This window comes from Benincasa hispida, chromosome 11, assembly GCF_027475165.1.
Source record: "Benincasa hispida cultivar pf3 chromosome 11, pf3_genome.v1.1, whole genome shotgun sequence".
Lineage (NCBI taxonomy): Eukaryota > Viridiplantae > Streptophyta > Magnoliopsida > Cucurbitales > Cucurbitaceae > Benincasa > Benincasa hispida.
Window position 1 is genome coordinate 58,332,149 of NC_143488.1, and position 13,167 is coordinate 58,345,315.

At 36.1% G+C, this 13,167-nt stretch overlaps 2 protein-coding genes across 6 annotated transcripts; both read left to right on the forward strand.

Annotated features, from left to right (window-relative positions):
* Positions 1-549: 549 nt before the first annotated feature.
* On the forward strand, positions 550-2,796 carry CXIP2 (CAX-interacting protein 2). Its single transcript, XM_039050412.2, has 2 exons — positions 550-992; positions 2,124-2,796. The coding sequence occupies exons 1-2, from the start codon at positions 606-608 to the stop codon at positions 2,625-2,627; spliced, it is 891 nt and encodes a 296-aa protein (XP_038906340.1). The 5' UTR covers positions 550-605; the 3' UTR covers positions 2,628-2,796.
* Positions 2,797-5,195: 2,399 nt separating this feature from the next.
* SAC8 (SAC domain-containing protein 8) lies at positions 5,196-12,698 on the forward strand. Of its 5 annotated transcripts, XM_090307303.1 has the most exons (21): positions 5,196-5,583; positions 6,360-6,437; positions 6,525-6,701; positions 6,810-6,937; positions 7,026-7,117; positions 7,257-7,314; positions 7,823-7,879; positions 8,032-8,063; positions 8,399-8,481; positions 8,572-8,678; positions 8,957-9,043; positions 9,129-9,206; positions 9,564-9,628; positions 10,581-10,679; positions 10,792-10,891; positions 10,991-11,099; positions 11,227-11,299; positions 11,382-11,475; positions 11,555-11,641; positions 12,154-12,220; positions 12,318-12,698. In XM_090307303.1, the coding sequence occupies exons 4-21, from the start codon at positions 6,818-6,820 to the stop codon at positions 12,443-12,445; spliced, it is 1,536 nt and encodes a 511-aa protein (XP_090163429.1). In that variant the 5' UTR covers positions 5,196-5,583; positions 6,360-6,437; positions 6,525-6,701; positions 6,810-6,817; the 3' UTR covers positions 12,446-12,698. The 5 variants fall into 5 exon arrangements, with proteins under 5 accessions (XP_090163429.1, XP_090163426.1, XP_090163428.1 ...); XM_090307300.1 differs by lacking the exon at positions 6,525-6,701; XM_090307302.1 differs by lacking the exons at positions 6,525-6,701; positions 11,555-11,641.
* Positions 12,699-13,167: the final 469 nt, after the last annotated feature.

Genomic DNA, 13,167 nt, shown 5'->3' on the forward strand with positions numbered 1-13,167 from the left:
GTAATGTATACATGCATGTAGTGACGACTAGTACAAGTCCTAAGGAGTCGGGTTGTTACAGAAACTCTAGAACTTTTTGTGTAGCTAACTTATTTGGTAGCTCAGACTCTTAGTCATCAAAAAAATAAGTCACCTTACCATTTTGTTAGTTAACAAAATCTCAATATAGCAAGGATCAAAATAAGCATTTTAAAAAAATTTAGGGACTAAAACGAGGGATTAAAAATGTAGTTTTTTAAAATAAAACAATATTCAAAATCTAGGGATTAAAAAAACATTTTATAAATCTTAGAACTAAGATAGAATATTATTAAAAATTCAAAGACCAAAATAAGATTTAAATATTTTAAAAAATTCGAGGATTAAAAAACTACATTTAAAAAGATTGGGCGATTATTTTCTCAAAATCAAAGGACTAGAAAGTAATTATAAAAAATTAAAACCCACTCCCTTCAGGGCACTGGCCAATGGCTGGTCTCTAATTTGGGCCGTCCAAAGCAAAAAACTGGAAGTTGGGCCTATAAATGGGCTGGGGCGAAAAGTTAACTTCTGCAAAAGCAAAATATCTCTGACAGGGCGAGCGGTTTCAGCTCCGCTTCTTCCCAATGGCTGCAATCAACCTTCCTCTACTCCACACTCCTCCGTCTCTTCAGATCATTTCAATCAAATCTTCCCAAAGCACTTCCAAATTCTTCCCGAGCTCTCAAACTAATCCTTCTCCTCTCCTTTCCGGCTCCTCAAAGCTCTACACTACAGCCAAACCTCGCGCTTCTTCGTTAATCCCTTTTGCTGCCAAGAATCTCTCGGAGTCTGACCTCAACTCCGTGCCGGAGACCGCGGGGGAAATTGCCGGAAGATTTCCTTCTGACGCCGGTGTTTATGCCGTTTACGACAAGGACGGCGATGTTCAGTTCATCGGCATTACAAGGAACATAGGGGGGAGCGTCGCCACTCACTGGAAATCAGTACCAGAGCTTTGCGTCTCCGTCAAGGTAGGAGGTGTCTTTTTCCTGTTGTTTATTTCTTCATTTTTTTTCCATTTTGAGCCCTAATTGATTGTTGGTAAGGTTTATTGAGGTTATTGCGCTAGTGCGATGCATGATGAATTGAGAATGAGGTACTAGACACTGTGGAGTATAGATCTTCTTCGTTTGGATGTAATCTCGAAACGTTTCGTTTGTTCTAGCGAAAAGTTCTGTGCATATGCATTCATTATTGTCTCCAATGGATCGATGTCTCAATTTTTTGTTAATCGAGTCTTGGACACTCAATTTAGCCTAGGCTTCTTAGCTTTCATCGGGCTTGGAATGATACATCTGCATCATAATCACGTGGTTTTGTTCGCGCTGTACTACTGATAATTGCTCCATTACTGACTAACTCGATCTTCACTTATCAGTTCATCGGTTGAAAATTGAAATGGTGTAGAAGTATAGCTGGAACTGGAATTAGGGGAAGTCAGTCAAATTGCAATTTATGTTGGGAGATAGTCGTTCACTTGCTGGACACAGGGAAAATTGTTTTTCACTTGTTGCTGCTGCTTGCAATCTCATAGTTCTTTGGACTTTGCTTGAACATATATTTCAACATTTTGTGGTTGGTAGCTTAAATCAAATCGGCTTCCTGTATACTACACTACACTTCATGAACTTTTCTTAGAGAAGATGGTGATTTTATCAGCTTTCTGACTTAGGACCTTCTGAGTGGCAGTTACCCTTTGACAAGATCATTTTTGTTGTGCAATGGGTATATCTCCTTACGTCAATCGTATATAAAATAGATACTCCTTTTTGCGCACCTTGAATATTCTTACGGGTCAAGCTAGGTGCTAGTTGTTGAGGAAACTCATTATGCTTGATGATTATCTATCTACCTTACTCTACACATTCTGGTGCATTCTATTCTCATATGAATTCTTCTTCTAATGTAATAGGGATACGAGGAACCTATATTATACTCAAAAGAAGTAGGAATGGTTTTAGGAAGAAATTCATAATTGAGAGGCAGTGTATTACTTAATCTATTTGTCTTGATGAGGAGTTGTGGTAAAATTCAAGTTTTTTGTGCAGCCATAGAAATCTGATCTTACCTGACTTTCCATTTTGAATGTTAACTCTTTGTAGTATGGAGTAGTAGATGAACCTGATAGAACAACCTTAACACAAGCATGGAAGTCATGGATGGAAGAACACATAAAAGCCACCGGGAAGGTACCACCAGGTAATGAATCTGGCAATGCAACATGGGTAAGGCAGCCACCAAAGAAGAAAGCCGATCTGAGGTTGACGCCTGGTCGACATGTCCAACTTACTGTCCCATTAGAAGAACTCATCGATCAATTAGTGAAGGAGAACAAGGTTGTTGCATTCATCAAGGGTTCAAGAAGCGCACCATCGTGTGGTTTTTCGCAAAGGGTAATAGGGATTCTTGAAGCTGAAGGCGTAGATTATGAGAGTGTCGATGTGCTCGATGAAGAATACAACAATGGGCTAAGGGAAACTCTCAAAACGTACAGCAACTGGCCTACGTTTCCTCAGATCTTCGTGGATGGCCAATTAATTGGAGGTTGTGACATTCTTAGTTCTATGCATGAAAAAGGTGAACTTAGTGGTTTGTTCAAGAATTGATTGTCAGATTTTAAGCAACTAATGTTTTGTTGGAGTGAGAGGCATAATTGGAAGGAGGTGAGATTGTGCCTGCTTTCATGCTTTGTCAGTTGCTCTATAGAAGTGTAGTTTTAAGTTTCACAGGTTGAACAACTATATGTTAAAAAGCCTCTACTCCCTCCTTTTCTCATTTCCTCTCAAAGCAATTGCTGAAGTTTTGTGGATTTTGAAATTGTTTAATAACTCCAAAATTAGTAAATGGTTGAAGCTTAAAATCAACAAGAATTTGATTAACTTTAGATGTCTTAAATCCTGGATTTGAAGATTTTTTTTAGAATAGATGATATTATTATACAACAAGGAGGATCCCATAGCCCGAGATCAATGCATAAAAGCAATAAAGCACAAGCAAAAATAGGGCAACAAAATGCAAACAAAGCAAAAACTTGAGCGAACCAAACATAAACGAAAAAAAAAACTCCAAAACATCGGGGAGAAAGCTAGAGAAGAGAAACCAAAACCCCACGACTAGGGACAACAGCAAAACAGAGAGCAACAAGTTCAGAAAGAAGAAAAGCAACTGTAAACACGCTAGATAAGACCAAGAAGATCAACCTGCTAGGAAGTAGCTCGAGCACGATTTGTAGAGACCATAAGGTGAAATAAAACAGACATCGACCTCGAATGCCTTCTATGTAGCCGTCGATTATGCTCCTGTCAGATATAGTAGATGGAAGTACACCAGAATACACGAAACAACTTACTACGCACCCCCTTACCTGACCCCACTCGGCACAACCAACTCGACTCGACATCCTAACCTGCCACCCGATGCGATGAACCCAAACTGACGCAACATACCTGACCACATCTCTTTCCCAAACCAAACCCACACTCGAAAAATAAATGATCTTGAGACTCTATACCTTTCCCACACAGAAGACACCTCCTCTGACAACACACCCCAACTCCTCAACCAATCTCGCGTACTCAACCTGTCCCTCATAGCTAACCACGCACTAGGGGTGTTCATAGGTTAGGTTGGGTTGGGTTGAAAGACTTTTTAGACCCAACCCAATTGTTCAGGTTGTAAATTTTTTCAACCCAAATAACCTTTATTAAAAAATAAACCTAACACAACCCAACCATGAAATATTTTGGTTGGGTTGGTTCGAGTTAATCAAGTCATTTATTTAAAATTTTATTCTAAAAAGAAGCAAAACGTAAATATGTAAAAGTCTAATTTAATTATTTTCATATATTGAATTAAGATTAACAACTCAATTTCAATTTATATAGTGAAAATTTTCTTTCTAAAGTATAAAGAAACTACTTCTAAAAGTTGTTGAAAAATAAATTATTAAAAAAATATTGAAATTAAATAAAATTAAAATCAATATATGTATAAATAATTGCGTTATAAGTAAGAAAAAAAAATATATTTTAAAGTTAATAATAAATTCGGGTTGGTACGGGTTGATTTGAGTTATATTAGGTGAACCCATGAACCAACCCAACTCATAAAATTTTTATTTATTTGAACCCAACCCAACCCAAATCGCATGGGTTGGGTTGATCAGTTTTTTCGGGTCATCGGGTTTTTGAACACCTCTACCACGCACAAAAGGAGTAACGTGGAATACTATCTCCGTCCACAAAAGCTCAAGACACCCTAGGACGATGAGGACGCAAACTCTCCCATGCACTACCAATAGAAAATCGCCCATTAGCACCCGACTCCCAAACCCAATAATCCTCCCCCTCACCCTAGGCCCCATTGCTTGAATAAGACCATAGATCTCAAGCAACTTCCAAGACACTGTAGGCCACCTTCAACCTTCCTCACTATCTAAAAACTCCGACAACCGCGCCTTCAAACTATTCCCTGCATCATGAACCACCATAGACCCATATGAATCCAAAATTGTACCCCCAACAACCAAGGATTCCACTAAACAAAATAAGATTGTCCATTAATATTTATATACTTTATATCCGTCAACATTAATATTTAAATCATATTTTTAGTCAATTAATATTTTATCAAGAAATGTATTGTTTTCTAGTTTAGAAAAATGTGGGGTATGTGAAATTTATGTTATTTTATGTTGATAATGAAATGTGGGGATGAGGGATTTTTTCCATCATATATACGCTGAATGGGAGAATTGAATTTTTGACGTGAAGATTGATATGATGAAAGTTAGATGTTGGCTGGACTATGTATTTTTTTTTTTTTATTGGGTATGTAAATTTGAATCTCTAATTTTGTGTAAAAGAGTTAGGTCTACCTTGGTAACGGTGGTAAGTTATTTATTACTATTATTAACAAACTATAATGATATGAAAATAGTTTTATAAAATTTCACCAATTATTAATACAATTTTGTTGAGATAAGTTAAGAACATTTTAACACTTTAGTGGATTTCCATAATGTGAAAAATAATACCCAAATAATAAAATTTGTTTCTACATTTGGGAATCTTACTTTTTTTCAGTCAATTGATGGTCGTTGAATTCTTCAAAAGGAAAAGTGATGGTCGTTGAAAAAGATTTTCAAATAGATCAATGAATTAATTAATTTATTTGGCAAAGGAAGCACGGGATTACCATGATCATATTTTGACCGTACAACTGCGCTGGGTTTTATTGGACATTGGCTTAGATGTTAGTCAGAGGCTTCAAAGCTGATGACATGAATCGAGCTTTCTAAAATGGCTAATCCGTTCTCAATCCACCAGATGGATCAAATTCAATCTCCTGATGGTTCTTCCAACGATCTTATTTTCTAGATTTCCTTTCTGCTTCTCTTGATCCCTAACATGGAAGGCGAATCCTCCTCTTGCGAGAGATTCAAGCTCTACGATCAGCTGGAATTGTACGAATTTCAGGATAGGTTCGTTGTAAAGTCTGTGGAATTTCCCAGTCGAGGCTTCTCGATCAACCGCGGGGATGGAAATATCGAGCCGCTTGATTGTAAGGATTTCTTTTCGATAATACAGTTTCTCATAGTAGTTTGATTGATGAGAAAATAAGGTCCAAGGAAAACGAAGAATCCGAAGGATTCGAGCTAGACGTATATTTAATGATTGGCATTCTAACCATGAATTGGCTGGCGAATTTCGTGTTCTATACTGAAATCAATTTTTATGAGATTCCGAATTTCAGGTCCTTTATTCGTTCAGTTATTCGTTGCTACAAAAATGAATTGCATCATATTTATATGTTTGAACTCTGTGGTTTTGTCTTGTTCCCTGCCTGTATTTCTCTTAAAACGTGGTTTCAGTGAGCATTTCATAGCTGGTTTGTCGTTATCTTCTGATATTCAAACAGTATCGGTACTTGAATGTCTCAGACTCGCAAATTCAATAGATATTTCTTTAAACAGCTTCATTTCCTCATCAGTCTGAGAAATCTTGGAAGATTATGTGCGAATTGATTGACATCATTCGTTCTCATCTTCTATACTTTTTCTTCTTTTTATAATCATAAATTAATTCTGGCGGATGCTGAGCAGGTCGTACAGTGACGTAAATTTTGTACACTAACTACATTATCCACAAGAACCTATTTGCTATAAGTGGAAACTTAATTGGCTAGCTCTTCCTTATCACGCTTGAAAAATATTACTCCCTGCAGTATCTTTAATCATATAACTTGCAACTAATGTTAGCTCGCAAACTTATTGAGAAACTTCCAATTTTTTGCCCGTTTGCCATACTAAAAATAGTCTGAATGTCTCATTGTTACAGGTGATACTACTTGTTTTGGAAATGCAACAAAAATGTCCACAATTTATGGAGTGGCTGGGACAATAAGATTAGTTGCCGGTAATTGCTTTTGATGAATATGGTACAATAAGATTAGTTGCCGGTAATTGCTTTTGATGAATATGGTATTCATGTTCACGTTTGTAGGATATTGTTGTCATAATCTATTAGGGTTGGAAAAGGAAGCACATGATGCTATTTGCAGTATGATGATTTAATATTGCATCAACAACCATGTTTAACCAGCAATTACTGATACAATTTTATGTGCTTGGCTTCAGAATCTTGTTCACTGAACTTTTTATAAATAAAGACAAGTATAAGGTAGTTACCAGCTTCACTTGATCTGTTCAGCGGCCTGACATCTTTAGAAGTAAGAACATATGATATTTTCATTGCTTCCCGCTTTTGATTATTCATGTTCTTGTGTAGGAGTATACATGCTTGTGATAACTTCACGAAAAGAAGTAGGAAACTTCCTTGGTTTCCCTGTTTTTCAAGTAACGTCTATGAAGTTCCTCCCTTGTGATGCGGCTTTGAAGCTTTCAACTTCTCAAGAAGTATGCTTCTTCGTAATAATTCTTTTGACATTTGTTCTTGCATGGTCAAAATCCCATTTACATCCTGGGAATCGTTTCTTTTGAGCAGAAAAAAGATGAAGCTTACTTCCTGACTTTGTTGAAAACAGTGGAAACAACTCCGGGGTTGTATTATTCATACCAAACAGATTTAACGTTGAAGTAAATGATCTTCTCCACTTTTAAATATAGTTTCTTTTATTGTTATAATTATGGACTCATGGTCTTTGGATCTTAGTTCTGCTTCAGATTTTGTCATTTTGTTCTTAAGTTGTAAGATACCTTCACTTTCTTGTAACAGCTTACAGAGAAGGTGTAAGTTTGCTGAAGGATGGACGGCAAGACCACTTTGGAAGCAGGTAAATGGGGCGTGGAATTTGATTACTATCTGAAAAAAAAAACTTCTGTTCACACTTTATCGGCAACAATGCTTTGGAGTTTCCTAGTCTCAACTGTGTCTCTCTTTTGTCCTTTCTCACTCACACACAGACAAGGAGCAGACCAGTTAGCTCGCTTTGTTTCATACTGAGTTAATGGATGTGACCTTTTCCGTACCTTGAACGACTTTCTCAATTCTGTTGATTCTACCCGTATTATGATGAGATTCCTATGTTGTTTATTTCTTTCTCTTAATTAACTAGGGAATCTACGAGTTCCATATATAAGCACACGTAACTTTGATTCTTATAATGTCCGTCATTTCTAATTGTTCCTTCCTCCTGCTATCATTAAAATCTACATCCTTTGCATTGTCTCTGACTTTAATGCATTTGCCCCTTGTTTATCCCCTGTTTCATTTAGATTGTGAATCGTGAATTTTTATCTGATTATATAATTATATGTTTATTATTTGTTTCTAAATTCCAGGCTGACCCTAGATTCGTTTGGAACAAAAATCTTCTAGTGGAACTTATAGAGTTCAAGGTAGGTGGCATGTGCTGCATTGTGTATGGTTGTTCCAGGCTAATGCTCTGGGAGTACTTTCTAGTTAGTTAAAGAGTAATCTATTTCGGATTGACTCGTTAATTTGCTTATTTTTCTTTTCTTTGAAATCAATTTATTCTTCTTCTTTGCAGCTTGATGAGTTCATCATTCCACTACTGCAAGGAAATATCCTAAATTTCCAAATCATATATTAATTTGGAGGATGTCCGTGAGACCATTTAAAACTTTTCTATTTTCTAGTCAAACCAAAAAACTTCTCTCTTTTCTAGAAAACATTTAGTAGAAACATGTAGTCGTTTCTCCAATATTTTCTATTTGTTTATTCTCACTTACGAAGTTCTACCATTGTTTTTCCTTCACCTGTAAAATAATCTTAACCTGTATAGACATTTTCCATACAAATATGCAAGTATTACATTAGAGTGGATTAAAGGTTCTAAAGAAATTGTAAATTTATCTGTCTTATTGGAGCCACAAACCAAACCTTAACAAAGCTGTAAGCTTCCAGGCTGTACAGCTGAAGCTGAAAGAGTCACCTACTCAACTAACGTTAATTTCAAGGCGATGTACTCGACGACTAGGTACATTTTACGGATATTGCCAATTATTAAACAAATTTCAGGCTGTTATAAAAATACTAATTAGTTTTGGAAATGGTTCTTGATTACTAGGAACGAGAATGTGGAGAAGGGGAGCCAATCTTGAAGGTGACACAGCCAATTTTATCGAAACTGAGCAACTAGTGGAGCATGAAGGTCTTAAAGCTTCACTATTGCAGGTATTTTGCTTCTTGCTGAATGTAATTGAATAACTTGAAACTTCTGCTTTAACATTACTTGCACTAACTTCAGGTAAGAGAACCTCTAATTGACGATACCAATCACCATGGTGGATGCCTTAAAATAGGATTATTTAGACATGCCAATTACGATTTAAAAATGGGTTTTCGTTTTTGATAGATATGAACAATTCTTTTTTAATGATAAATTCAATATCTATATCTTTAAGTTCCGTCCAATCAATTTATTTTGTATCAAAATTCTCTCTATTTTGCAGATTCGAGGTTCGATTCCTCTACTTTGGGAGCAGATTGTTGATTTGAGCTATAAACCACACCTTAAAATTGTCAATGATGAGAAATCGGTATATTTTAACTTTTTTACACCTTTCTTTAATTGGATGTGTAAGTGTTTCCCTCATCAATACCCACTACTTTTCTGATATACAGTCGAAAGTTGTGCAACATCACTTTTTTGATCTTTCACAACGATATGGAGAGATAATAGCAGTTGACTTAACTGATAAAGTACCACTTCTTATCCCTTTCCTCTCATGCTAATAAGATACATCCATCCACATGCATCAAGATTCTCTTTGTAGGCTTTGGGGAGTTACACTCTCCAGATGCATACAAATCCTACGTGTTCCGTTTCCAAAAATTGAAGAACAATATGACGTCACTTAAGTTTGCAAACTATTTTTCTTTGTAACTCAGTCTGGTTATAACCTGTAATTTCTTGTTACTATGGCTGTTTAAGTTAGAACATCTGCATTTGCCAACATGCACACGTTTTTATGCTTCTTTTACAAGCCTCATGCTGTAACGCTCATTTGTGATCTTCATTGAGCTAGTATAATGTTTCTTAATATTTTTCTATTTCAGCATGGTGAAGAAGGTCAATTGAGTGCAGCATTCGCTGCTGAAATGCAGAAGCTGCCAACTGTTAGGTATAATAAAATATGTGGAATCTCGACAAAGCTTTTCACCAAGTAGTGTAGAAGTAAAGGGGTGTAGCTGGCCCAATCCACGTTGAGTATAGTAGGCAAGCTTCTAGTATGGCCAACTTCGAATCCTATACAGTTCCTACTAGTTCTAATTAAATAGATACTAAACTTTTCAATGGTTGGATTAAAAGCACAACTGCGAACATAAAAAGCATTCCCTTCAAATTTCGGAGCTTACAATAATCAAGACCTTATGTAGCTTAGCTCACAATGTCGAGTTCTCAGTAGTTAACTCGTTAACTTCTCTGTTTGTTTTTCTCCCCCTCTCCCTCATTTCTGGTTGGCTTCTGTGTTGCCCCCTATAATATTTAGTTAGTTGGCAACACTTGAGTCTCTGACTTTCGGTTGTAGACATTAGGTTCCTTCTACCTTCTGAATTCTAGTCCTCTCTTACTTTTATTGTTTCGGAAAAAGAATTGCCTGATGCTATGGATTTAATTTTCTTGATTGGTGATGATTTAAATTATTGTCTTTGTAATGGGACCTTTCCATGCTCGTACAGCCTGTTTATGGATATGCAGGTCTCTTCCCTCTATCCTTCCCCATGATGTCTAAATATCTTTATCCAGTCCCTTCCTACATCTCTATCCTTCACCATGACGTCTTGTTCCAACTTTGCACAATTTGAAATATATGGAAAAAAAATCACCTGATTTTCTCTCTCAGTCTCTCGCTTATGGTGATTTGGAATTTTTCTTTCGAAGGGGATGTGGCTAACACATCATGATATCTGGATATGCTGGTGTTTAGTACTCCAGAGAATGTAGTAAAAATTTGCACTAGATGATGGTAACCATTTGTATGGTGTCGCCATCTCAACATCTGGTTTCATATGCACGTCTTTTTTATTATTATATGAGAAAATGAAACGGTTCCCCTTGTACATCTGTTGCAGATATGTCCCCTTTGATTTTCACCATATATGTGGCACCACAAAGTTTGAAAATCTGCAGCTTTTATACGATCAAATCTCAGAGGATTTTGAAAACCAAGGGTAATATGGATGGAAATTCTGAATATAAGTCCTTACATATTAAGAATGCAAAAACCAGGTATGCTGCCTATCCATAATTCAGCTTTTAATCGTTACTGTTCCAGCGGAGCAGATACCTCCTCATAGATCCAGAAGGAAATATACTTCGGGAGCAAAAGGGAATTATTAGAGCTAACTGCATTGATTGTCTTGATAGAACAAATGTTACTCAGGTTTGTGAGAAGAGGATGTCCTTTCACTTCAACAATTTTATGTCACATGTTAAAACTTGAGTCCTGTTTGTTATCTTATGTTATTTCTCTCTTTAACAGTGTTTCTTGGCTCAAAGATCTTTGACCAAGCAATTGCAGAGGGTCGGACTACTTACATCTGCTGAGTGCATTACGAAGTGCAATGAAGATTACACAAAATTTAGAACGTGTATGCCTCCTGTTTCATTAGATCCATAGACCCTGAGCTTAGAAGTCTGCATGGCTATATATAAAACCTTCACGTCTCATCCTCATAAAGTCACGCATATCTACTAAACTATGTATTATCTTCCTAGTGTGGGCTGAGCAAGGTGATGAGATTAGTCTCCAGTATGCTGGTACTCATGCTTTGAAAGGAGACTTAGTGAGGTAAACCTAACTCAAAATTTATTCTTGTGAGAGAAAATAAAATGTTTAAATACTTCCAGTAAATTGAACTTTTGTATTGCAGATATGGAAAACAGACTTTTTCCGGAGTAATCAAAGATGGGATGAGTGCTATTACCAGATATTATCTGAATAATTTCCATGATGGCGTTCGGCAGGTAAGTCTCTACATCTATGAAAATCTGGTTCAAATGAACAAAGCTCCATTTCTAAAGTATATAGCTTTATTTTTTCTAGGATGCAATAGATCTTATATGTGGCCGCTATAGTATCAATAAACACGGTCCTTCACCTTTCCAACTTAATGGATTCGAATCACTATCTGTAAGTTTTCCCTACTCCTTGTTTAGAGTGATGATGAGAACTAAACTCAGGGCATGTTTGTTTGAAATAAAAAGTATTCTAAATTAATTTAATGTTTGAGTTTATTTTGAAGGGATGATTACTTAATGTTAGATGATAAAATATTAAATTTACCTTCATTTATCAGTTTTTGGGTTAATTGGTGATTTAACAAGGTTTCAAAGTAGGTGGTCCAGGAAGTAGTGAGGGGAAGTGTTAGAAAATATTAAATTTATCTTCACCCATCAGCTTAAGCTTTTAGGTTAATTGGCGATTTAACACTTGAAAACACGTTTGAAAGTAATTTTGAATTTGAATATGAAAATTTTGATTTAGCCATTTCAAAATTACTCTCATACATGCAATAATACTTTGATTTGCCTGCTATATCAATGTGGAATGATGCAAGTAATGAGAGGAATCATTAAATTTCTGGGCCTAAGTATTTTCTAAAATTTATATCCAACTAATACTTTATTTACTTCATTATGCAGTATCTCCCAGTAGCATCAGTTCTAGTGGTTGGAGGTTTGACGATTACATCTCTCACGCTTCAGCAAGGTATGAATGTTATGATCATCAATTTCTTAAGATTGTTGTTTTGTATATTCCTAGGATGATCAAAAATGAAAATATGCTTCATGATTTTGTCTTATAGCGGGAAGGAACGCCCAGCAATTTATGTCATCTGTGCTTTGGGCTGGTGTTACTGCTGGGGTAATGGCAGTGGTCAAAGCAAATGGCAAACAGTTCTGTTCTAGGCCTCGCTTGTGCAGCCTCCGTTAAAGGTTGGATTCTCACACCACATTCATCTAAGCTTTATTATTTATGGAGGCCAGAAATTCAATGCTGATTTACTGTAATGACCCCATTACACGATGCATATAGTGTGTTTGTCCTTTTGTACCATTTTCCTTGTTCTCGTGTTTTAGTTAAGCAAGATGATTAAGTTGGGTAAGGAATTTCGAAAAACTCGTTTATTAGAGTTTGAAAATTATTTGATTTTTAGTTTTTCAAAATTATATTTATATTCCTGCAATCCCTTTGCCATTCATACTTATTTTCACGCAATCTCTTTGCATTTCATAGCAAATTCTGAAAACAAAGATTGTGTCATAACAGAGTGCGTTAGGGTGGGAGAGATATTAATTAATCAAATTTGTGATTGCATTTACGCTTGCTGCCAACCTTGAACGTCGAAGTGGATCTCCTATCTATATTCGACAGCTTAAAGAGGGTTGATGGCTGATTGCTAAAGAGAAATTTTTATTGAAAACGACTCATTCGCTCAAGAACTAGACTCAAGCGATTGTGCCTACCAGTCAAGCCAAGAAGGTGGTGGGATGCTATCCTGCCTCTTGACCGAAGTGTCAAGATAATTTTTAAAACTACTTTTATTAGTTTTCATAATTTAGTTTGGATTTTGAAAAAATTCCTAGAAAGTTGCAATAACAAAATAGAGATCACAAGTGAAGTGATTTAATGTTTAACTTACAAAAATCAAAAGT